Genomic DNA, 27,776 nt, shown 5'->3' on the forward strand with positions numbered 1-27,776 from the left:
AGTATCCAACGCCCTCAGGGGCACATGAGGGAGATTATGTGAACAGGAAATCCTTCCACAGTGTCAATGTTCAGGTAAGAATAAGTAATGGTTACTGTCAGCTACATAATTATTCTGTGCATTAAATTACCTTAATAGGCTATATATTGTTACAGATGATCTGTGATGCTGACTGCCTTATCACAAATTTAGAGGCAAAGTGGCCTGGCTCAGTCCACGACTCCAGAATCTTTCGGCCAGTAGAATTTACCAGAGACTCTCTCTAGGTAAACCACCCCATTTTTTAAGCACCTTGAACAGCAAGAGTACAGTACTTGTAAGAATTATGTTTTGTATTCACAGGTGAGTTCTCTGGTGTGCTGCTGGGGGACAAAGGTTATGCCTGTGAGACATTTCTGATGACTCCCCTTACAGACCCCCAAACCCCAGCACAGCAAGCTTACAACCATGCCCATGCCAAAACCAGGGCTCGAATTGAAATGACCTTCGGCCTCCTGAAATCCCGATTTCAGTGCCTGCACCACCTGAGGGTCTTCCCAGACAGAGCATGCGACGTGACTGTTGCCTGCACAGTGCTGCACAATATTGCCAGCCTAAGAAAAGAAAGGGCTCCCAGAGTTGCTTTGGATGTTGATTGGGACAATGCTGCCATATTCCCAGATAACAGAAATGGTAGACTTGTTAGAGAACAATACATTGCAAATTATTTCAGTTAATTTAGTTTTGATTTAGCCCATCCCTTAATAAAGGATAATGTAGGCTATATAACTCTTCATGTGTACATGCATTTTATTTGGCATCAGTAGCACACACTGTGGTTATCTTCCCAAATTCTAGTTCCACTTCACTGGATCGATCACTATAAAGTGTACCTGACAGTCATAAAAAAATTGTAGAAGACCACAATGGTTTTGGAATATTTTTCTTTTATTATTTTGCTGTTATCACTTGTCAGCTTGGAGCTGTGGACAGAACAAATTATGATGATTAATACATTGGGTTACAGTCATGGTTACAGTATGAACTGAAGTCACTTACTTCTGTTTGTAGTTTCTGGATTTCCAGTTCTAGTTTCCTCAGTGTCTTGCGTTTAATTTGCATGTCAAGGTCCATGTCCTGCAGCTTTCTTTTGTTCACATCAATCTTGACTTCTGAAAGCTCGATCTGTCTCTTAAGATGTGTTGTGTAGAGATGTCTGACAGTTTGTGAATTCTGTGAACACCTTTTTGTTAGCATAGCACAATTTTTGCATAATGTAAATTTACTTTAGGCAATACTCACTATGTTACCAGGCTGCTTATCAGACTGCCCAATGTCAGGATCCTTTAACAAATGATATTTTCTATTAGTACCACTTCCCTGACTTCTTATCTATTATAAACTTAAAAAATGTGTCCATTTCCACAAAATTGACATGATACCTCGAGCCTTCTAGAGTCCAACGACACGGTCTCATCATCGGCAGAAGTGCACTCCACTGCTGTAGATGTGGCTTCCCTCTGCCATATTCATTACTGGTATTGATATTTTTGACAGAACACGCAAAGCCAATGATTTAATAAAGAATACTCACCGCAAATCATAGTCTGGGGATCCAAAAGTGTAAGAGTGTTACCAGCCACTGCAAGGTAAAGCAAAGTCACACAGTCCACATAACAAAATATAAATGGATTTTAATATTTTCCATGCGCAGTAGTATGGCAATAATGTACATTGTATGAAGAGGCCAGTATCCCTTGCTGGGCCAGAGTCAGTGGCTGTCCCTCCCTGGATCCCTTCAATCACTGGCTTCCCTTTATTTGAGTCCAGGGCCAGCTCCTCTGCTGGGGTGAAGTCTTGGGTTGGAGGGCCACCCCGTACCAGTAATATGACTTTTCTTTTTTATGGCTAAAATCAGCACAGATAATAAAATGTCAGCAAACATGTCACCTATGTTCTCAGCAAACAAGTCACTTACCAGCCTGCAAAATATTCTTGTATTTAATCTTGACTTGCTGCCAAGTCCTTTTTTGGCCAGACATGTTTGTTCTTTAAGAGGAATAGAAAGATACAAATGATAAAATAGATTAGATGGATAAAAATAGAGCAAATTATCTGATTATAGATTACATCAAATTAATTAGAAACAAAACCTACATACAAATAGATAAGAGTAAAAGGATTAAACACATTAGAGACATAAAATAAACTAAATATATCAAATAGATGCATATAGTGGGTAAGTGTTTGCAATTATTCTTCATGTTAAATGCATGTCCACTGGACACATTTAAGGCAAAGTATACAATTATTTTTGAAAATGACAAGTAACTCCTTGAATTGTAATTATGAGGGTTTCAGTGGAGCACTGGTTATTTGGACTACTTACGCATTCAATCGGTCCGCTATTGTTTGCCAGGCATTCTCTCTTTGCTTTATTACAGCAGCTGTATTGCCTTTTTTACATATTATATGTTTCACTTCTTCATACGTTTCCATAAGAAGCTGTTGCTCATTAAGCGAAAAGTATGCCGCACGGGTTTTGTCCATTTTTGCATCGGTGATTCTGTGATCGATTTCGTGATCTTTTTAAGAATACCATGAACGCGCATTTATCCAAACTATATACACCTGGCTTAACATATCCGCGCGTTCTCATCCTGGCTCAGCAAACGTGCAACGGATTAAGCCAGGATGCACTGATTAAACTAGGTCAAGCCGCGACTGTTCTGTTATCCTGGCTTTCTTAATTCTACTTTTGTGCAATACCCCACAGGTTAGCATTTATCCTTATGTAAGCTTCCCTATTACTTAGTGTCATTTCAAGAGTTTATAAGTATTCCTTCATATGATGCTGCAAGTCAATCGCTGGTTACATCAAATAGTTGATAGAAAGAAAAACGGTTTAATCTGGTAGTAAATAAATTCCACAGTTTTTCAGACACTACCTTTTATAATGAGTGCTAAAACGTCTGGTTTAGAGTGTGGAGTTCATTTGACGCAAGAACATTTTATAGTATTCTCCTTCCGCAATTATAACACATTATCCCAAAACTGACTTTGCAAATTTAAAAAATCTGATTAAATACACTACACGTTTTGTAAAATACGTTGTGCTAATTTTCTGTGTAAAATGTGTATGTTAACACGGTCTGAATTATTTAGTACAGTTCCTATTTTTTTCTGGTATGGTTCTACTCGCATTAGTGGTATTTCGAAACTGCGTAGAACATTTGATAAAATGAAGCAACGATGACAGAGGAAGAAACGATCTGTGGGTACCTTGAAAATAAAAAATATTCCAGCCATAGCGTTTATTTGATTTTGCCTATTTCTAAACACATGTCCTCATTGCGTTTCCGATTTCAACATGAAAGCAGTGGAAGAAAAACTAAAAATGTACATAGTTGTTGAAATAATAAAATAGTACTGTTTGAACTCGTGAAATTATATTTTCAAAGCCAGAACGTTTCAAGCGAAGACAAACGCAATAATAACGTGAAAACTTTTACATTTCGCAACACAGCAACAACCGCACGTTGTCCGACGTAACCTCACGCAACGCCTCTTTCGTGGCCTACACGAGCCTGTCTCTCCGGTAGGCGGGCTATCACGCCAGCACGCGATGCTTACTATTGGTCAGTTTTAGCTGGGCCCATTGTGACTTACAAATCAGTCGCGTCACTCCACTTGACGTTACTTGAATGACTTTAGCGCAGCAAGAAAGAGGCGTGGTCGGCAAACGGAACACGGCAGTGACTTGAGTTGTCAGGTGGGAGAGCAGGAGGAGGAGGAGTTGATGCTGGAAATGATGCTCCACCGGCTCCAGTCGTCTATTTCTAAGGATCTTTGAAAAACGTCGGGACATTTAGCAATGGACATCCTCAAATCTCTAGGTCACCCAGAAGAAATTTACAACCTCTTTCGTTTCAAACTGGGTGGCAGTCGCAAGGTTATGCCCAAACTAGATTATGTGAGTATTCGCAATATGTACATCTTTTACTTTTAGGAGTTATGCTTGGCTGTTTAATTAAACATTTCGACAAAATCGAGTCAAGTTTACTGTCGCGTGTACATAGTACATTTTCTGTATAATACATTGAAAATCTTGACTGAAGTCAAAAGATGGATTTTAGACATTTGGACACAACTAATTTCCAGAGAACCATTTGACGAATATGCGACGCAGCACAAAGTCAACCGTTTCGCTAGAGATGCGCATCTACTGATGGTGGCTGGCTAGTGTCTTTCTTAAATGCTGGCGCTGCCAAATTTGTTTTATTTATAATATGCATTTTAATTTGGATCATATTTGTTAGTAATGAATATACCACATAAAACCGTTAGATAAACTGAAGGGTATGTATGCTAGAAAAGTAGATTATCAGCTGTTGAAATCAACTTGAGAATGCAAAAAATCGCTCCGTGTTTGAAACGAGACCAATCATTCTGTGCACCCTGTATCCGCACTGGCATCAGGATTTTTATCTTTTACTGGATCTTCAGTACACGTACTGTCGTTGGCAAGATGCATGCTCAATACATTCCTAATGCAGTTGATTATATATCCCGGACAGCTTTTATGGTGTCATAAATTTGAATACGACTTAACCTAAACCCCTCATATTAATGGCATTCCCCCACAATGGTACTAGTCTTTTGAAATGAAGTTTCTTTTGTCGCAGACCTATTGTATTGTCAGTATTTGGTAGCCGGGTTTGTCTTGCTTGAATATTTCGTTGTACCACCAGCCGTCCATATTATCTGTATTACCAATTTTCACTTACACCGAGAAAATAGCAATTATTCATACTTGGTGCCTGCCGCTTGTTCATCAACAATGCTATCCTCCCGCTGACAGGTTCAACACATACTTTCTCCACCTTTATTATATATTTAAAATTATACTTTTTGTTTTTCTCATTTTTCCATTGGCACTTGGCACAAAAGAATCTTCCCTATACTGAATATTTTTTTTCTTTTGCAGTGAGATGGGGAAACGTCATTTAACACAAAATGTATTCACTTATCTTGTGGTCTTGCCACTTAGTTCAGAACCAAATTGTTTCAAATTGATTTAGATCCTTTAAAGTTTTTCTAGTTCAGTTCTTTGGTATACATTACTTTGTGTTACATTTCAATGACATTATATAGCGTATCATCGTCTAAGCCCATTTAATTCTGAGCAGGGCTGAAACCCATCCTAGGAAGCATTAGGTACAAGGCAGGATCAATTCCTGGATCGGGTGGCAGTTCTTTGATGGGAGAACATACTCACACACACACACACACAAACACACAGGATAATTTTACAATGACAATCTTCTTATTCTGCATGTCTTTGGACAGTGGGAGGGAGCCAAAGCACCCAGTCGAAACCAACACAGACATAGGGAGAACATCCAAACTGCACCCAGCGAGGACCAGGGATGTGAATACAGGTCTCCTTACTGTGAGGCAGCAGTGCACCATGCCATTCTTATCATATATTCAAAATATTTAGTTTCCGTGATCTTTCATTTAAATATATTTACATTCTATTCATAATATTGACTAATTAATTTAATAAATTATTGGTTACTGTTAACACTGTGAATTCTCCCTTGCCTCTTTTTAACAGTCCCCACTCTCACAGTCCAGGCTTTCCTCTTGCAATAGATCTCCCACCATTGTTGTACCTGGGATAGAACTCAATCTTGCATGATTATACTTTATGATTATGTGTAGCCTTTTGTCTTAGTTTCATTAACTTACAGCAATCAATTGCAGACAGCAAATTCCTGGCTTATGCATCTTCCTGAAGAGTATACAGGTATCTACAGCAGAGGATTTTGGTGTGCAAGAAGCTTCAGACATAGGATATAGCAGAGAAGTTAACAGTGGAACAGTGGAGTATTTAGCCATATATAATCTCTCTGATGTAGCCATCATTTGATCATTTTTATTACTTGTCTCACCTAACAGTAAAATGTTTGGAACAGGCACAATGTACGGACAAACCCGACACAGGGCAGCAGCGCTTAAACAGTCAAACAAAACACACTGTATATTCTGGATCATTTTAGAGTTGCCAATTCACTCATCATCATGGATTTGTAGTTAAAGAAAGAACAAAAGTCCCAGAGGAAATGTTGGATTCCACACAGAAGACAATACATCTTGGTTTCCCAAAACAGAACACAGCTGGGTTTTTAAACTACTGTAGTGTTCAGTTGCTTTGATGCCAGTGTGCTACTATTCTGTCCTCAGAATTATTACAATGTTGACCTATCAAAGAATTTGTATTCAAAACATACATACTTCTCATATACAAGGAATCAGAGGTTAACCTGGCATTACAAGATGGAAACCCTTCTTCAGTTGGATTGCTGTTTTTTGCATAAAGCATGTAAGTACACTCACACTTGAACAATTTAACATGAAAACATGACAGTCTGAAGGTGGTACCTGGAGACACTCTATATAGACACATGTGGAGCATGCAGACTACATACTTTGGTGTTTCAGACAGGATTACATTTTAAGATTGAGGTAACTTGCACAACAAGCTGTCTGTTATGTCATTATGAAATTGTGAGTCAGTTTCAACCAAAGGTTTTAAAGTAGCGTTGTTTCAACTATTTTCACTTTTTATTTTATAGCAATATACTGCACTCGCCTTTGTCATGAATGGATCATAACACAATACAGCATCGTTTTATTTTATAGCCCTATACTGCACTCGCCTTTGTCATGAATGGGTCATAACACAATACAGCATCGTTAACTTTTAGGTTAGTTTAGGGATGTTATTATTTAAAACCACGTAAAATCGACTTACGTAGGAAACAGCAAGTAGCTTCACACAAAATGCTCACTTATGTCCTTAGTGCAACTTTTAGGTCACAGCTGTGCAAAACGTCGGTTGCACTAAATGGGACTTCTACGGAGTGACCAAAAAGTAGCACTTCTCGTCTAAGTTACTGCGCCATGTGAGCGCTACTGGGCGGCCGCGCGCTTATTGCGCAGGTCGCGTACAGCGCCCGGGAGGCGTAAACAAGAAGTGAGAAAGTACGTCCAAACGCGTGTGCTATCCCCCTTGACTGAGGATTTGTTTCATGAAAAACGTTGCCTAGGGGGTTTGTGGATTACTCTGCATGTGCGACAGGACAGCGCAAGGTGACCATGAGAGACGGCACGCTTCTTTAAGTAGGAGATGGCCGCCCCAGGCTGCAAAAGTACCCTGTCGTGGGTTGTGCTGAAGCGGAGCCTGTCTGCCTCTCCCCGTAGTACGTCGGCTGCGCCTCGGCCCCTGCTGCATGGAAGCAAGCTGTCCGAGAGGCGAGCGACACACCCTGCAGTTTACCAAGCAACATTTACTCATCGTTATCCAGTCTTCCTGTGTTTCTCTTGCCAGGAGTCCATGAGCGAGAGCCTGAGAACGTGTTACCACTACCTTAACGAGACGAGCCGAAGCTTCGCTGCTGTCATCCAGGCGCTGGACGGTGAACTTCGGTAAGTGAGCCTGTAGTTGAGGTACTCCGGTATGCAACTTAATGCTCGGCCACGGGCAAGAGATAGCATTTTACTTTTGCTAGTGTGGCTTGGATATTGTATAAAAAGTAATATGTACGATTTGGTGTTTACGTGATCAGGAAGCCTGTCACAGCAGTTGTTTTCAAAATTAATTTGCACTTGACTGAATTGAAATTTTTAGTGAAGTGAATTGCACTTTATTTTAAAGTGTCTACATATAATTTGTAACTCGCAAAGAACGACTCTTAATGCACGATTATGCTTTGCAGTCATGCTGTTTGCATCTTCTACCTGGTGCTAAGGGCTTTGGACACTGTGGAAGATGACATGACTATCCCGCTGGGAACAAAGGTGCCACTGCTACATAACTTCTACACGTTCCTTAATGACCCTGAATGGCGATTCACTGGCAGTCAGGAAAAAGACCGGAAAGTCCTTGAAGATTTCCCAACGGTAAAAAGCTCAACACTTGTTTCCTTTTTGTAAATTACCAATTGGTGAGAACAGTGTGTATGCTATTAATCCACAACCTGTTTAAACGCAGAGCAGCTGAAAGGTTGTAAAAGTCTTTTTGTCATCCAAGGTTCAGGACAATGCAGAATCCCTAAAGCAGTGTAACAGTTATTCAGACTTGTATGCCTCTGTTTCAGAATGTTATGTTAGTAAGAAAAAAAAAAGTAATTCAAATTGGCATGATCACTTAAAGATAGTGTATTGAAACCATGCCCTTCAAGTCATATAAGTGACAAGTTTCCTCATTTTCACATACAACCATATTTTGAAGTAGTTAAGCTTTCTTGTTTAAAGGAATAGGTAAAAATAAAATTGTGCTCATTTCTTAATTTGTCATCAATATCTATTAGGTAAAATTATAATTACAATAGCTTATCAATAGAAATATTCATCCCCCTTGGGCTTTTCATATAATATTGTACAACCATGATGTATTTAACTGATTTTTTTTTTTTTTTGCAACCCATCAACATGAAATACTGTATAATATCCACGTGTAAACAAAATCTGGATATATGATTAAATTAATTAAATATATTTTTTTATATATATATATATATATAGTGGGGCAAAAAAATATTTAGTCAGCCACCAATTGTGCCAGTTCTCCTACTTAAAAAGATGAGAGAGGTCTGTAATTTGCATCATAGGTATACATAATTTTCATCATAGGTATACCTCAACTATGAGAGACAAAATGAGAAAAAAAAATCCAGAAAATCACATTGTCTGATTTTTAAAGAATTTATTTGCAAATTATGGTGGAAAATAAGTATTTGGTCACCTACAAACAAGCAAGATTTCTGGCTCTCACAGACCTGTAACTTCTTCTGTAAGAGGCTCCTCTGTCCTCAACTCGTTACCTGTATTAATGGTGCCTGTTTCAACTCGTTATGAATATAAAAGACACCTGTCCACAACCTCAAGCAGTCACACTCCAAACTCCACTATGGCCAAGACCAAAGAGCTGTCAAAGGACACCAGAAACAAAATTGTAGACCTGCACCAGGATGGGAAGACTGAATCTGCAATAAGTAAGCAGCTTGGTGTGAAGAAATCAACTGTGGGAGCAATTATTAGAAAAAGGAAGACATACAAGACCACTGATAATCTCCCTCAATCTGGGGCTTCACACAAGATCTCACCCCGTGGGGTCAAAATGATCACAAGAACGGTGAGCAAAAATCCCAGAACCACACGGGGGGACCTAGTGAATGACCTGCAGAGAGCTGGGACCAAAGTAACAAAGGCTACCATCAGTAACACACTACGCCAGGGACTCAAATCCTGCAGTGCCAGACGTGTCCCCCTGCTTAAGCCAGTACATGTGCAGGCCCGTCTGAAGTTTGCTAGAGAGCATTTGGATGATCCAGAGGAGGATTGGGAGAATGTCATATGGTCAGATGAAACCAAAATAGAACTTTTTTGTAAAAACTCTACTCGTCGTGTTTGGAGGAGAAAGAATGCTGAGTTGCATCCAAAGAACACCATACCTACTGTAAAGCATGGGGGTGGAAACATCATGCTTTGGGGCTGTTTTTCTGCAAAGGGACCAGGACAACTGATCCATGTAAAGGAAAGAATGAATGGGGCCATGTATCGTCAGTTTTTGAGTGAAAACCTCCTTCCATCAGCAAGGGCATTGAAGATGAAACGTGGCTGGGTCTTTCAGCATGACAATGATCCCAACAACACTGCCCGGGTAACTAAGGAGTGGCTTCATAAGAAGCATTTCAAGGTCCTGGAGTGGCCTAGCCAGACTCCAGATCTCAACCCCATAGAAAATCTTTGGAGGGAGTTGAAAGTCCGTGTTGCCCAGCGACAGCCCCAAAACATCACTGCTCTAGAGGAGATCTGCTAGGAGGAATGGGCCAAAATACCAGCAACAGTGTGTGAAAACCTTGTGAAGACTTGCAGAAAACGTTTGACCTCTGTCATTGCCAACAAAGGGTATATAACAAAGTATTGAGATGAACGTTTGTTATTGACCAAATACTTATTTTCCACCATAATTGGCAAATAAATTCTTCAAAAATCAGACAATGTGATTTTTCTGGATTTCTTTTTCTCATTTTGTCTCTCATAGTTGAGGTATACCTATGATGGAAATTACAGGCCTCTCTCATATTTTTAAGTGGGAGTGCTTGCACAATTGGTGGCTGACTAAATACCTTTTTGCCCCACTGTAGATGCCATAGGTCTGTACTCCCCCAGAGCAAATACTTGGTAGTACCACTTATGACAGAAACTATGGTTCGTAGGACTTTATTTAAGAAAATTACAGCTGTGAGTCTCCTTCAAAAAGTTTGTCAGTGGAAGACATGTTAACACTTCAATGCTTGTCCATTTTTCTTAGCAAAATGCTCAGTCTCCATTTCTTTCAATGGGGATTGTTTGTGAACAAGATGTTTGCATTATTGCACAGGAAATAATTAGGACTGAGGTTTGGGCTTTAATTGGGCCCCTCCAGGAGGTTAACCTTTCTGGTTTTAAGACATTCCAGTGTGACATTTGCTGAATGTTTCAGTCATTATATTGTTGGAAGATGAATTGATTCTTATGTTCCAGTGCTTTTGTGGATTTCGGGAGGTTTTCCTTTAGACTTTTTCTATATTCCATTCCATCCCTTTTCCTTCTATTTTTAAGGTTTGTTCAGTGGCTGCTGCATAGAATTTCCAGTGCATATTAATATCACCACCATGCTTTACTCCACAGATGATGTTCTCAGTATGATTTGTTGTATTATGTTTGGTCCAGTTTTAGTGCTTATTACTGTGACACAAAAGTTCTCTTTTGGTGTCATTATACTGCATAATTTTCCTCTAGATTTTTGAGCCTTTCAATTTGGGTCCAACTTCAGCTGAGATGTGATATGAGGTGTTTTAAGAACAAAAGCATTCTACTTGTCACTCATGTACCTGTACTACTGTTTTCTCATACTTTCTCCCTCCACTGGTAATGGAGGATTGTTACTCCTACTGTTGTGATGTCTTCCCTTACTATAATCCCTTTGCTCAGACACTTATATTTGAAGGATGGCAAGCTCTGAAAACTTTTTCCCCTTGTTCTCTTATCTTTGTAATGACAGAGTACTTTGAGGTATAGTCAGGGCTATGGAAAAGTTCTTATATAATTTACCCGAGTAGTATTTTTTTTAAAGACTATTGCCTCTTACCTACTTAGAGTATTTCTTGAAAATCCACAAACTGGAAAAGCTCCTAGACATAGGTGGATTTATTCTAAAACGATGTGAAACAGCTTTTAATTTCAACTATGCATGGGTGGACTTCAGTCAAGTAATTATTTGATCGGGAAAAAAGAGTGGACTATTTCAGAAGTAGTTTTGGTGTGTCAGAGCTAGTGATTCAATGTTAGGTTTTGAGTTACTTTTTTGTTTTTCATGTTTAACAGAATGTTTAGATTGTATTTTTCATATTGATATTATATGTTACTTTCTACTGATGAGTGGTAAAAATATCAGGCAGAAATATTGTGGCATCAAACTGCAACCCAGGAAAAGACATTTTATAACAATTGTTTTTGTTTTTTTACCAATTGTTTTTCCAATGTCAATGAAAGAGTGCACTTCTAGATGGCCTAAATCAATATTCAGTGTGGGACCTTATATTCATAATCTTGGATTAAAAATTAATTTTGTTGACTAGTTTTGGATTTACGTTCACTCTAAATCCTTTGATAGCATTATTCAGAGTAACGTTATATGGAAAAACACTTGATCATGAAAAATCTGTTAGCATGTTTTACTTACAGTTAGAAGAAAATCTAACTTTTCCTACAAAGAGAAGTCCAAAATACTTTTCAGAATTTGGCAAGAAGTTATTAATGCTGTTGTAAAATAAACTAACAGGACCCTGTTCACTTTTTTGATGCCTCAGTATGTATACTAAGCTCCCCGATCCTTTGCTATCTGTATTCATTTGATGTAGATGTTCGTTCATGTTCAGTAAGTTGTATTGACCATATCCTTGATTAATCTATGCCTCATTCATTGCAAAACAATTTATCAAATCAGTAAAATTTAAAAACTAGGTTGTGCCATTCGTAATTACCAATTTCATAGTGAGAATGTGTCTATGCGCACAAGGAATTCTTGTAATTCGCTCCATTGTTTGTTTTTTTTTTGTTTTCCATTATTTTTGTACATAAGGCTTCAATGATTTGTTATAAAGTACATCTGACCACTTTATGGGCAGTGTTGGGAGTTTCACAGCTTTAAATGGGCGACACAACCTGCTTGCAGAAACTTTTTTCTTCCTGAAATATTGTTTTTCCTGGAAGAATTAATTTTTTAACATGTTTTTAAATTCCTGTACCATGTACTTTCTAAAGGTTTCATTTGATTACTGTACTTTGGATGGAGAAACCTATTTAAAAATTACAGTGAAATGCCTGTTCTGGTCATTACTTACTCATAAGACACACTTTATCAAAGAAAAACTACCATGTTAATTTAATCTAGATTCAGAAGGTTAGTCCTTTATTGATAAGCTGTTGTCAGAATAAAAAAAATAGTAAAACCAATCAATGTAGCTATTTCACTACAGTTGCAAATTAAAGGAAAACAAATTCTTGAAGATCATTTTTAAAAGGCTTAAATGGAAAAGGAATTTATTTTTCTTTATAGCACAACATGATGTGTCAGCATTCAGTTTACAGTTCAGGCAGAAATACTTTTTCTACTCCATATTGGTCACTCTGTGACCATCTTCTCAGATTATCTTTTTTCAACCAAGCAACCATGTTACTCTGTGAATTTGTTCTGTAGTCTTCTAAAAACAATAAGTTTTAGGCTTCATAGTACTGCTTTTCATAAATTATGTGTGTTGAACCCTAACTGACACCATCAGTGGTTAGATCAGCTTCTAAATGTACTGGAAAGAAACCCTTTAAACTGCTATTATCCTAAGCAGTCATTAGGCCAGGTGCTCATGCTGATGTAGTGGTAAGAATGTAGTTCTCCTGTCCCCAACTCTTGCCCTTTCTCAGTTGGGCTTTCTGCTGTTCCTTACTCCTTCATTAATTGGGATGTTGAGGTTAGGTTTGTCTTGCAGCAACTTTAAGTGGGGAGTGCATGTCTGAGTAACACATTGTTTAATATTAAGTGTAAATTTGATAACTAAAATTTTGTGTAAACCAAACCGTGTCATGCTATGCAATAATAATAAGCCAGAGTTGGAAAGAAAATAATAAGTCATTGTTAGGCTTTTAATTGAAATAAACATGCAAAAAAAGTAAAGCCTTTATCAGCAGGAATGGGCACATACAAATTCTCTTAATTAACTACTTATAAAAATGCAAAGCGGAAAAAGTGTGTGGTGCATGAATAATCTGAACAGTTATGACTGAAATTTACTTAGTAAAATGGATAATAAGCACTATTAATGTAGAAAAGAGCACTCTTATTACCAAAAAAGGAACTTGCATCTTAAAAATACATATACAACACTAATGCATGTATTTTTATGTTTCACAATTAATGATATGGAAAATATTGGATTCAGGACTGCAGTATTTTTGTAATATCAGAAGCATACATATTTTTGCTTGTTTGACATGAAAGTGATACTGGTCTGGCAGTGTTTTGACACAAAGCGATTGTATTGTATAATGTGTGAATGGCTTCAAAAAACAATGGCAGCATTTAATTAAGATTTCTTTCCTAGTGATATTCTATCAATCCAGCTTGTTAAATATTAACATGTTTGAGATCAATCTGATGTGAAATGGTTTTATTATGTGACCTGCAGCAGGATGTTGTTTGTACTGCTGCTGCAAAAAAAGGGGTTCAGCAACAAGTCACTTTTAAGGTGTGCTAAAAAATGCTTATTTTAAAATATATTTTCTGACCAAATATACTGTAGTATATTCAATATAAATGACAAGAAAATCAAAACACATTTTTTTGCAACAACTACCAAAAGATTATTTTTCAAAATAAAATAAAAAGTTAAATATACTGCTAATTTTAATTTGATAGTAATCAACAGTCTGTTTTATATATTGTGACGGACAGCCGGGTCCCATGCCCGGCCGGGACGCCTCTGCTGCATACGTCCAGGGGGAGCCACCATGGACAGTGCAATACCTTCCCCGGGGCGCCTGGGGGCAGTCTCCCTGGCCGTGGGTCCTTCCTCAGTCTCCCCCGTGGCTCCATGGGACATGGAGTCCACCACAGCCCGGATGGGAGATGGGGTGGCCGCTAGGGGGTGCTGCGGAGAGCCAGCCGCCACAAGGGACGACTTACCAGCCCCACACGGAGGTGCAATTAAGACCAGCTGGTCAGGCACTTGGAGCACTTCCGGGTGGGCTATAAAGAGGGCCAACTTCCCTTCATTCTTGGCCAGAATCCGGAGGTAGAGGACGAGGTTGCCTGGGAGGAGTGGTGGTGCCAGAAAGGGTTGATCATAGTTTGTGTGTTGTGCTTTGGGACTGTGTATTGCCTGTGGGTCACAGGGAAGACGCGATGCCGGGTGAAGAAAAACAATAAAGCCTGTGTGTTTTGTACACGTGCCTCTGCGTGGTCTGTGCCGGGTTGGGTGCTATATAGCGCCTTTTACAATATCTTATTTACATTTTGAAAAAAGACAGTTATTTATACAGTAAATAAGATATTGTAAAAAGCAGATTTAGTTGAATTCATTTGAATTTGATGGAAAATATATATTTTGTGTGTGTATATCAATATATATATAAAGTACTATATATAAACAGTACTTGAATTATATCTATATAAATGTGTTTACATTTTTTTTTTAGATATCCCTGGAATTTCGTAATCTGGGTGCAGAATATCGGAATGTAATTTCTGATATATGCCACCGCATGGGAGTAGGAATGGCAGAATTCTTGGAAAAGAATGTGCAGTCCATGCATGAGTGGGATAAGGTAATATTTTTATGGATCTGTTAGGATATAGCCGGTTATATAGTGGATGGATGGATGGATGGATGATATCCTATATTCCCAGTCCACAAAAAATATATCACTGTTACCTACAAATTTATATATATATATATATATATATATATATATACATATATATATATATACACACACAGTGGGTACGGAAAGTATTCAGACCCCCTTCAATTTTTCACTCTTTGTTATATTGCAGCCATTTGCTAAAATCATTTAAATTAATTTTTTACCTCATTAATGTACACACATATTGACAGACAAAAAAAGAATTTTTGAAATTGTTGCAGATTTATTAAAAAAGAAAAACTGAAATATCACATGGTCCTAAGTATTCAGACCCTTTGCTGTGACGCTCATATATTTAACTCAGGTGCTTTCCATTCCTTCTGCTCATCCTTGAGATCACCTTCATTTGAGTCCAGCTGTGTTTGATTATACTGATTATACTGCTTGGACTTGATTAGGAAAGCCACACACCTGTCTATATAAGACCTTACAGCTCACAATGCATGTCAGAGCAAATGAGAATCATGAGGTCAAAGGAACTGCCTGAAGAGCTCAGAGACAGAATTGTGGCAAGGCACAGATCTGGCCAAGGTTACAAAACAATTTCTGCTGCACTTAAGGTTCCGAAGAGCATAGTGGCCTCCATAATCCGTAAATGGAAGACATTTGGGATGACCAGAACCCTTCCTAGATCTGGCCATCCGGTTACCGGGGGAGACGTGCCTTGGTGAGAGAGGTAAAGAAGAACCCAAAGATCACTTTGGCTGAGCTCCAGAGATGCAGTCAGGAGATGGGAGAAAGTTGTAGAAAGTCAACCATCATTGCAGCCCTCCACCAGTCAGGGCTTTATGGCAGAGTGGCCTGTCGGAAGCCTCTCCTCAGTGCAAGACACATGACGGCCCGCATGGAGTTTGCTAAAAAGACACCTGAAGAACTCTGAGATGGTGAGAAATAAGATTCTCTGGTCTGATGAGACCAAGAGAGAACTTTTTGGCCTTAATTCTAAGCGGTATGTGTGGAGACAACCAGGCACTGCTCATCACTTGTCCAATACAGTCCCTACAGTGAAGCATGGCGGTGGCAGCATCATGCTGTGGGGGTGTTTTTCAGCTGCAGGGACAAGACGACTGGTTGCAGTCAAGGGAAAGATGAATGCGGCCAAGTACAGGGATATCCTGGACAAAAACCTTCTCCAGAGTGCTAAGGACCTCAGACTGGGCCAAAGGTTTACCTTCCAACAAGACAATGACCCTAAGCACACAGCTAAAATAACGAAGGAGTGGCTTCACAACAACTCTGTGACTGTTCTTGAATGGCACAGCCAGAGCCCTGACTTAAACCCAATTGAGCATCTCTGGAGAGACCTAAAAATGGCTGTCCACTAATGTTTACCATCCAACCTGACAGAACTGGAGAGGATCTGCAAGGAGGAATGGCAGAGGATCCCCAAATCCAGGTGTGAAAAACTTGTTGCATCTTTCCCAAGAAGACTCATGGCTGTATTAGCTCAAAAGGGTGCTGCTACTAAATACTGAGCACAGGGTCTGAATACTTAGGACCATGTGATATTTCAGTTTTTCTTTTTAATAAATCTGCAACAATTTCAAAAATTATTTTTTTTGTCTGTCAATATGGGGTGCTGTGTGTACATTAATGAGGGAAAAAATTTAAATGATTTTAGCAAATGGCTGCAATATAACAGAGTAGAAAATTGAAGGGGGTCTGAATACTTTCCGTACCCAACGTATATGACCTGCAGCGGTTTTCAGTTACATACTGTTCACTTATGTTTGTATTACAGTTAGAGGGGAAAAAAAGGCAATTGATCTCGACACAAAAATGAAGGTGATCAAAACAGTATGATGGTGGAAAGATAGCAAATGCAGTCGCATGTGATTTAAGTTTTTTTCCCTTTGTAACCAGTATTCACTGCATGTGCTGTACGGCTGCACTCTGGTTTTGCATCTGGTTTACCTCCAAAGCTTCTGCGTTGTGACTCAGTCAAGATCTGCTTCTTCATTCGAAATGCCACGATAGGGTAATGAAACCACACTGAGCTCCTTTATGTGTTAATGTTTATTATTAATAGGCTGAAATTTTAAAACAGAAAACATATGAGTGCTCAAATTCTGCCAGTACAATTTCTCCTCTTACTGCTGACACAATAAACACTGGGAGAGGCTCACACTGATGATGTAACTTAACGTAGACAAAGAAAGGACTCATGAAGCTGTTAAAGGTTTGGCACCCATGCACGCAGCAGTAATAGTGAAATAAAATAAAAATTTACAAAACACAAATCTACACAATGTGTTAAGAACGATGATTTAAAAAGGATATAAAATAAACCATATGAGTTAAGGGCCCTATTATACAGTACTGTACATATGGTCAGGTTTGAATACTGTACATATACTAGTCCATCTTACGTCCAGATCTAGTTATGACTGGTCCGTGACTACCTGTAATTAAATTTCTAGAAATTATTTTTCTGAAGGTAAGAATTAATTTCCTTCTACCTTCTACAAGGAGTTGTCTGTGGTACGGCCTACTGAGAGAAGGTCCAGCATGTCCTGGAGAAATTATATTTCTTGATTATCATTGAAGTGCTGGGGTATTTTTTAAGGAACATCTGGAGTAAACGTTACTGGGAATGGATAGACTTGGGCATCCCAGCTCAACATGTTGTTGCTCCGTCCCTCATCAGGGAAAGCAGAAAGAAAATTCTGCTATTATAACATCAGAATTTGTTGATGCCAGTATAGTAATTTAATTTATTGAAACAATGATAAGATTACTCCCAGAAATGAGGTGACTGATTTGAAATAGTGATTTTTAGGAAAGCAAAATTGATCTGAACATTGCCAATGCAAGGTAGTTGTTTGGACTTCTGGTAATATAGAGAGCCACAGCCTAGTCAACATCAGTGGAGTGACAAGGGAAACTGTTAGCTGCTTCAGAATCCTTAGACCTGAGGTGTTATTGAACAATGGCATATATGTACTATACTTCATGTGGAAGCAAACTTTATGTGCTAGTCACAGACTAAGTAATGTAATTGAGACAAAAGTGGAAAAGCATGTAATTTAACTTTTTGGCTTGCTCTGAAACTGTACTAGCTTCAAAAATCAGAAAATAGAGGGCAGGTAAACACGCAGACAACAGTATTTATAATTTTCAACATTGTTGAGACATAGTAGTTGATGTCATTTTGTAGTATGTGTCATGCCAGAGTGTGCAATGTAGGAGGCTAACATGCTTAATATCACTACCTTGCATGTAGTGCAAAGTATATTATTTTAATTTTCAGTGATTCATAGCTGAATGATGTATTATAACCATAAGAGACTTATAAAGTACAGTATCTGAATTCGGATGGAATTTAATTTATGTTCTTCAATTTCTACCTTTATTTTTATAACAGATTAAGCCACAAGAAATTTCTACCTTTCTAGGCATTATGAAAGTGTGAGCACTTTAAAATTTATGTTAATGGCTAATAAAATGTTTACTGATGTGAGTTAGAACCATTCATGCTAGAAATTGGGGTGTGAAGAGTTGTAATGCATGTTTAGAAAAAAATTTATTCATGTGGACTATATTTGTTGGAGAGAGCCTGTAGCGTGTTAAAGAATTCCAGCTATCTTGAATGCTGTTGTTATACATGTTGTCTCTTTTGTAGTCTGAAAGTCAAAGCTCAACATACCTGCTTTTTAAGCATTTTTAATATTCAAATTTCAGTATAACATGCATTGAACAGCTAAAGGTCACAGAATTTAACTGATCATTTTGAACTAAAATTACACCACATACTGCATATTGTTGTACAATTGATAATTTTACTATACCTTATGTTAAGGTTAACAGTATATATTATTTTGTTTATTGTTAACTTTACATCCATTAATGCTTTTATAAAAAAATAAAGTGTGTCAAAATTCACTATATGCTACAACATATAAAACATGAATTTAAGTTCTATCATAGTGCAAGATGTAACATTATAGATGACGGAAAGACGTAATTGTAAATGCTTTTTGTATAGATTGTAAAATATTATTTATTTATACCTTGTGTAATTATACCTTGTGTAATTTTCATATTTTTGCCAGTAGCCAGTAAGTACTTGTTTTTGTTTAACCTTATAATGGATTTACACTAAAATTTGCATGTACTGTATTTTACTTTATTCAGTATTGTCACTATGTTGCTGGTCTTGTTGGCATTGGACTATCCAAGCTTTTCTCTGCTTCTGAACTTGAAGATGCAGAGGTTGGACAAGACATTGAGCTTGCAAACTCTATGGGACTATTTCTTCAAAAAACAAATATTATTCGAGACTATTTGGAAGACCAAAGAGATGGCAGAGAGTTTTGGCCAGAGGAGGTAATTATAGCTTTTAAATATTCGTTAAGTGAATGACATACATTCCTTGTGTTGAAAACTTTGTGTTAATTGTGAGCTAAACTATGTTTAGTCATATAGGTTCATAGAGCCTTTTGAACAATTTGAAATGTGAAAAGTTCCAAAAAAGTATGTTTTTGTTTTTTTCTTTTGTTTTGGAGTCAGACATGAAGTAATGTCAGATGATACATAAATGCCCTCAGCACAACTCTCTTTGAGCCTTTGTGCGTGTTAGACAAACAGAGTCAATGCCAAACTCTTCTGGACTGGGTGATGAGTAAAGTTAGTTAGTGAGAGAGAAAGTATATTTAGGGGCAAGTGACTCATGGATTGCTGCAGTAATTTTAAAAATGCCTTTTTGAAATCCCAAAAGTCAAGTTGTGTGATGAGCCAGGAGATGAATAAACTTTTACGCAGAAACCCAAAAGGCCCAAAACCAGGACATCTACAAGATCATTTCACTTAAACCCAATACGTAACTTGAAAAATTCTAACAAAAATTTTAAATGCCAAGAGAGATTTGTTTTTAGCTACTGCAAGCAAATTTATAAATAAACTTATACAGTAGGAACAGTGCACCGCTATCTTATATACAGTGACTAAGTGATGATGTCACATAGAACAGCAGCTTGTTTTTGCATTGCCAAAAAGAGCAAGCTTGATGTTGAGACTACTTATTTATGTGGATATCTTTTGTCGCATACCATAGCCTCTGCCCAAACCTGTATTCTGGTCTGAATTTCTCATGCAGTCTGCCCGGACACCATTTTCTAAAGGTCCCTGCTGTAATCAAATTAACTCAGACTAGCCTCCAGTCTCTTTAGCCTAGTTAGAAATTCTATCATACTAGGAATGTATGAGTTCCAGAAGGTAAATTCAAAAAAAAAAAAGCTTACACCCATAAAGACACTCAATAGTTATTATGTTGATTGAAGTGTTATATATACTGTTGCAAGCAAATTCTACCAGCTGTAAATGTTCTTTCCAGCCATCTTTTAAGGAGTTTGTAGTACAATACAAAACATTTTTCTAAATCCTAATTCACTCATTCAGTCTGTCCATTAGCATCATGTTGATACCCTGATTTAAGAGCAACGGAAACCCAAGCTGCTTGGAGCAGAAATAATACCAAAATTTACAAACAAATTGAACATAACAATTCAAGATTACTGATTTTGGCAATACTTTAAGCCTAAAAATATAATAAATATTTCCACAAATATCTTAGACGTTGTACTTTTTTTTTGTAATGTTATTGTTTTTATTAAAATCAAATAACATTCCATACACATAACTCAAGTTAAACAATTAAAAAAAAAAAAAAAGTTTGAAACAAATCAACCCCCACCCCTGAGAAAGAGAGCTAGGCCAGCTGTATAAAATTATGTTACTAAAGATGAGTGAATAGATAGATAAATTAATAAATGAATAAAGATAAATGGAGTAAAAGAGGGGAAAGAACCTGCTTCCTCCATTTAAATGCTTATTCTGAAATGTTATTGATTACATCCTGCCAGGTTTTGAAAAAGTTTTGTGGAGATCCTCTAAGTGTGAATATGATTTTTTCCAGTTTCAAATAGTGTATAACATCAGTTACCCACTTACTTAAAATATTAGAGTTAGAATTATACCAATTGATTGATTGATAGATAGATACTTTATTAATATTAAAGGGGAAATTCACATACTCCAGCAGCAGCATACTGATAAATACAATATTAATTGAATAGTGATAAAAGTGCAGTGCAAGGTAAAAAATGCAAGGTGGAGAGTGCAAGGCAGGTATAACAGTCAATAACTTTGTATAATGTTAATGTTTACCCATCTGGGTGGAATTGAAGAGTTGCATAGTGTGGGGGAGGGACAATCTCCTCAGTCTGTCAGTGGTACAGTGCAGTGACAGCAGTCTGTCGCTGAAGCTGCTCCTCTGTCTGGAGATGGTCCTGTTCAGTGGATGCAGTAGATTCTCCATGATTGACAGGAGCCTGCTCAGCGGCCATCGCTCTGCTACAGATGTCAAACTGTCCAGCTCCGTGCCTACAATAGAGCCTGCCTTCCTCACCAGTTTGTCCAAGCATGAGGCATCCCTCTTCTTTATGCTGCCTCCCCAGCACACCACCGTGTAGAAGAGGGCACTTGCCACAACTGTCTGATAGAACATCTGCAGCATCTTGTTGCAAATGTTGAAGGACGCTAGCCTTCTAAGAAAGTATAGTCGGCTCTGGCCTGTCTTGCACAGAGCATCAGTATTGGCAGTCCAGCCAAAGTTATCATCCGGCTGCACTTCCATGCACACAGTCACCTCTGATGATCATGGGGTCCATGAGGGGCCTGGGCCTCCTAAAATCCACCACCAGATCTTTGATTTTGCTGGTGTTCAGGTGTAGGTGGTTTGAGTCGCACTATTTAATAATGTCCTTGATTAGGTTCCTATACTCCTCCTCCTGCCCACTCCTGATGCAGCCCATGATAACAGGGTCGTCAGCGAACTTTTGCACTCTTTTTACCACTACAATCGTGATTATTACTTGGTATGGTGGAAAATTCGTTGTGAAATCCAATGTAATCTATGCAAGCATCCCATGGAGGAATCTTGGATAGGTTTGACCCTTCTATATCACAAGCAAGAATAAAGTCATAGTCTCCCACCCAAAAACAAAAAAACTTTATTAGCTCTGTGGTGTGTTTTTATACTCAGGTGCTCAAAAAAAAAAAAACAGCAAGCAATGAGACTAAACTAAAACTTTTTCATTAATGGAGTCAGGTATAAAGTTTCTCTTTCGGAGTGCTCACAGGAAATTATGCATATTCCTGGGTGGAATATACCGATGTATTAAGGTCTCCTGGGTCTTAGCTGGAAACATTTTCTCAAGTTCACACGGTAATTTATCACACTCAAACTGCCTATAGATGGCATTTACCTTTTGTTTTTTTTCCCAATCAATTAAGAAATAGCAAAATTTAATCAATTGAAAAAATAAATAAAATGGAGGTTCTGACCCCTCCAAATAATGACACCATTCTTATAAAGCGATTTTTATTGCTAAATGTTCCCAGTTACTCAAGTCATAATTGTGCTCTGCTAGATTAAAAGGCATATGGATGCAGTTCCCCAATATTCTTACATTTTTGCGAAAGGATGACATTAACCCCTATACTAGAGGCATCTAAATAAATTTTCATTTTTTGAAGTTGCAAAAGAACCTCTTTCAGATGAGCAATGTCAGTCAGTCATTGTCCAACTCGCTATATCCTAACACAGGGTCAGGGGGGTTCTGCTGGAGCCAATCCCAGCCAACACAGGGCGCAAGGCAGGGAACAAACCCCGGCAGGGCACCAGCCCACAGGGCACACACACATACACCCACACACCAAGCACACACTAAGGTGCATTGGCAATCCTCAGTTGTCCCAACTTGCTGTCTTTGGACTGTGGGAGGAAACCCACGCAGACACGGGGAGAACATGCAAACTCCACGCTGGGAGGATCCTGGAAGTGAACCCAGGTCTCCTAACTGCGAGGCAACAGTGCTACCACTGTGCCGCCAGATGAGCAATGTGTTGATCCATATTCTGAGAATAAATCACTTAATCACTGATATACATAAGCACAAAAATTCCTAAAACCTCTGTAAAAAATATAATTTAACAAATAATTGAAAGTCGGCTGAAGCATTAGTCAATCCATTGGGTTTTTAATGTATTTGTAATGTCCCACTGTAGTACTGGAAGCTGTCTTCCACTCATTCCCCTCCCTTATAATTACTTTACTTTATAAGTTCTCCTTAAATGCAGTTTTTTAAAAAATTGTTGAACCTGTTGCTTGGTTTAGGAAGTACAATATTAATGAGAGGAGTCAATTCTTTTTTAATAGTGATTTTGTTTAGCTCATGATAGTCTATGCAAGGTTTAAAATGGAGGCCTGCTAAACTATTAGATAGTCTAATGAACTCATTCTGAAGGTTTTTTTTTTTGCCTTATGCCAGTAATAATGTACCTCCATTGCATATACTGACTATACAATGATGTCACACAGCACCATTTCCTTTTGTCACATAGTAGCGACCTAACACTGTCACCAACAAAAATATTTTTTGGCACTTGGTACACTGTATTACTCCCCAATGGGAATCTGTCTTTTCACATTATGGCTGTGGCCAGGAAAAATATCCAAAAGGATCTGAGAAAAATGTAATGCTGGCACAGAAATGAAGAAAAATAATAAAAATAATCCCAGAATAAAAAGCAAAATTAAATTGCAAAACACATAAAAAAAACTGAGTTTAATATGTTCATAAACAAAATGCTGATGAAGAGTTATCATCAGCAATAAGATAAAATTGGAATTAACCTGCCACCACTTCTGTATTGGACAGTGCTTCTTCAACTCTTTGAAAATCCTCTTTGTCTCCAGCCTTAGCACAATTTATGATTAATAATAGCCAATTTTGTACATTTTTGTAGATCATTATGTCAATTTTAGAAAGAAATCTAAGTCATTTTAGGACTACTCAGCTTGCCCGTTAAATGAAAAAAACATCTTTAACAAAATAGTGATGAAAAGGACTACTTGAAAATGTAGAAGTCTAAAATGAATTAAGTGCATTTTTCATTGTTGTGTTTTATTTTTTTTTATTGTCTTCAATATGTAAAATCTAAGAATCAGTTTCAAATATACCCTGTGGTGCTTGTGTCATCATTTGTGCAAAGTCCTTTAAAAGTATATAAAGTACAGAGGAACTACATCAGCACACTCTCAATGGAAAACAGCAACTGAGATACTGAGGGGCAGGGATTGGGGATTAAAATGGTGTGCTGAGGCAAACTGGCACTCTTTACAGTTTGGATGGTGTGGAGATAGTGTCACATGTTAGGCAGTAGGCAGGATGGTGAATTTGTTTGCTGTGCCAGAGCTGAATAGAGCCTGCAGGACAACGACATGTAAAGCTCTCACAGAGTCACTTAAGGAAAAAGTAAGGACCTAATTGATAGTGTCTCCCATAGCTATAATAATGGGAGGATTGTAAATAGTTGCGAATTACGTTCTTGTTTTTTTGACTGTTTTTGTTGGTAGAAATAACCTGTTTGATTTCTACACAGTGATCTATAAGTGTTGATTTGTTCCTCACGTCTGAGAAGGGGCATTATATATTTAATGCAAAAAATATGACTAGTAGCGCATCCCTTTTGAATAGGCTCATTCCAATGAAAGGCAGTAACGTTGTCTGGAAGTGGTTCAGATACGAAAGATTGGATTCAGATACGAAAGATTGGAAGCTGAACAAACTTAAGTAAAAATGCAATGTTTTCAAAAAGTAGGTAGCAGTAAAAGTGCCAGCACATCCAATTTATTTCAGCACTTAAAACAGAAATGGTACAATGAAACCGGTGCGAGAAACCATGGAACAAAGTTAAAGCCTGTCCCCAAACAATAGTTTTTGAGTATTTTTCTCTCTGCTTCAGCATGGACCGCACAAGGCACGCTCCCTGTTATATGTCCAGTAAAGGCTGATGTTTACTTAATGAGCCTGCGCTTAGCATGAGGGTCGCACGATGAAAATGACAAAAGATGTATAGTCGTGCTGGCATGTGGCGAAAATAACAACAGGCACAAAGCCACACTGATGTGCATTGAATTTACGCAAATTTTTTTATACCTACGCAAGAGCGGTGCCATATCCAACGTAGTGAATTTCAAGGTGAGATTTGCTATGTGGGTATTGGTATGGTGAATGAATGACTGAAAATAAAACCACAGGTCTTCAAAGGGCATGACAAGACATGCAAAAATGTTTGTGCATCTCTTCATCATGTAGGTCACCCACTCACGAGAATATTATACTTGCCCTTCACTGCTTTTGGACACTCCACCATCTCTTTACCAGGTAAAACAAATCTTCCATCAGACAAGTCTCACTTTCTCTGCTGTGACATTGTTTCATTTGTGATATTGACCCAAAACTGTCTCCCACTGACTTTGAGAATACCAGAGAAATAATGGACCATAAGAATTATGAATGTGTTTCAATTGCTTTCTGAGCACGCTTGTGTTGCAGTGTGTGCATCAGCTCCATGTGTTCAATATAAACAAGCCATTGGACAGCGTGATTACCTTAGGAGAAGAGTGTGTTTTGACTGGGCCAGTCACCCTTCTCATTTATGTTTTTTTTTTAATTAGAAGTGCTTTTTGTGTTAAAGTATTTAAGCAAATTGTAAATAAACTGTAATTCTTCCATTAATATAAATATCAAGGGTTTTTTTTTTTATTATTATTTTTTTCCTGCTGTATCGCCCAGACCTATTACAAGGTGTGTTTCTCAAAGACTGTAATCAAGTAGTATCATTATATAGGCCCATATCATACTAGTCCAATGTCATACCATTATGGAATCCAAAAAAACATCTGGTATTAATGAGATCTGGTAAAGGACTGGGAACATCTCTTACCTTCCTATACTTTTAAATCTGACGGGAAGTCACTTTGCAATCAATATCCTAGTTACCCAGTACTTATACCATGGTTTCAAATTAATAATTATACCATTCCCCAAGACCAACAGTCTCATTATCCCCCTTTACCAAAGTTTCAAACAGAAATAATCTCTTCATGGTTATGCAATGACTTGATGCTAGCAAAATGGGTTCCTGCGTTCTGGGGCTGAAATTAATATTTATTTATAATATACTAAATCCAGCAGGGGGAGCTAGCTCCCTTGTTGGAATAAGTTCTTTTGTAATTGTGGCATGTTATATAACCCAAAACTATATAGATCTATACTAATAAAAGGCAAAGCCCTCACTCACTCACTCACTCACTCATTCTCCAACTTCCCGTGTAGGTAGAAGGCTGAAATTTGGCAGGCTCATTCCTTACAGCTTACTTACAAAAGTTGGGCAGGTTTCATTTCGAAATTCTACGCCTAATAGTCATAACTGGAAGGTATTTTTCTCCATTAACTGTAATGGAGTTGAGCTGGAAAGACGTGGGGGGGCGGAGTTTCGTGTGACATCATCACGCCTCCCACGTAATCACGTGAACTGACTGTCAACGCAGTGCGTAGAAAACCAGGAAGACCTCCAAAAAGCGCTTAAGAAAACATGCATTATATAATTGAGAAGGCAGCGAAACAATAAGAAGCGAGCGAGTGACATATACTACCATATTCATGAGTGCTGCTACCTCGGAAAGAAAACAAGGTGTAAACCTAAACTTTAAATTAAGTTCATAGACAGGCTACCGCTGGCGTTTCACATGCCACAGGGAATGCGGGATACAAGTTTAATAAGAGGACGCAGGATAAAAACGAGAGTTTTGATCACTTTGTAACTAAGTTAAAATTGTAGGTGAAGGGGTGTGCTTATGCAAATTCCGAGACTGTGTTTGTGGGGATTGACAGTTAAAGGCGGTGGGGAGTCACGTCATCATCTCCCTCCCATTCATCTCATTTCGTTCTGAGCTGAGCTCATGCTAACGCCGTCTTCAAGCAACCGTCAGACTGCCACCAAATACTCACAGAAAGATCCACAAGTTAATACACACGCTGTCTCTAGAGTTTCTCCACACTGAATCCTCCAGGCACTACTTACAAAAGGTTACATTGACAATCGTGTTACGTTATTTTTAAAATCTTTCCTTTTCTTAGCACAAGCACAGCTGAGAAGCTTCAATGCATGTGCTCCATAACGCGTTAAAAAAATAATGCATTTAATCACACTTTGCATTACAAGCAAAGGGAGATTTTGTCAATGCATGATTTCCTGGTACACGATTACATTGATCAGCGCATCGATTCATTTTACCCTCGCACCACCTTAGTTTGAGAAGAAGTATGAAAAATATGAGGTTAACACAGAAAAACAGATCACCAATTCAAGCTTTATGAATAATCGATTCGCCATCAATAATTGTTTTGGTAAAGCCATACTCAGTGTAATCCATTTTATAATTTTTCCGCCACTAGCCATGATTAAATGAACGGTAAAAAAGTAAGAGCAAAGCGAGGGTGACTTATTTAGGCAGGCATATATATGACAGCAACACTATGTTACGTTATTATTAAAATGTTTCCTTTTCTTTTTCATTACTTCTTTAACACACTACTTCTCGCTCTAGTAGCGGGTATTTTGATATATATATATATATATATATATATATATATATATATATATATATGAATGACCTCCAAAGAGCGCTGAGACTTTTGATTTCGTGAACGTGTCTGCAAAAACTGGGGTCTCCTGCCCAGCAAAAGTCGAGCAGTCAGCGCGCGTGCATAGCTGTGCCGGCCTTTGAGACGCTGACTGTGCTTCTTCTTTAAGTCAAAGTGAGCACTTTTAATTTTTTTCATCCTCCCCCTGAGCTATAGCCCAGACAAGTGCAAACACGGGACCCCTTTTCTACACCGCGGCAAACTAATATT

The 27,776-nt window shown here is 38.1% G+C and overlaps 1 protein-coding gene across 2 annotated transcripts in view; it reads left to right on the forward strand.

Annotated features, from left to right (window-relative positions):
- The first annotated feature begins 3,748 nt into the window (after window positions 1-3,748).
- fdft1 (farnesyl-diphosphate farnesyltransferase 1) overlaps window positions 3,749-27,776 on the forward strand; it is a 41,158-nt gene continuing 17,130 nt past the window's right edge. Inside the window, exons 1-5 of one of the 2 annotated variants that reach the window (XM_039748453.1) lie at window positions 3,749-3,952; window positions 7,376-7,473; window positions 7,764-7,947; window positions 14,785-14,913; window positions 19,147-19,338. In XM_039748453.1, coding sequence (XP_039604387.1) covers window positions 3,854-3,952; window positions 7,376-7,473; window positions 7,764-7,947; window positions 14,785-14,913; window positions 19,147-19,338 — 702 coding nt within the window. In that variant the 5' untranslated portion in view covers window positions 3,749-3,853. Of the gene's footprint in view, window positions 3,953-6,994; window positions 7,474-7,763; window positions 7,948-14,784; window positions 14,914-19,146; window positions 19,339-27,776 lie in introns of those variants that run through there. The other variant, XM_039748452.1, reaches the window with a different exon arrangement.

Source organism: Polypterus senegalus, chromosome 3 (assembly GCF_016835505.1).
Source record: "Polypterus senegalus isolate Bchr_013 chromosome 3, ASM1683550v1, whole genome shotgun sequence".
NCBI classification, from domain to species: domain Eukaryota; kingdom Metazoa; phylum Chordata; class Cladistia; order Polypteriformes; family Polypteridae; genus Polypterus; species Polypterus senegalus.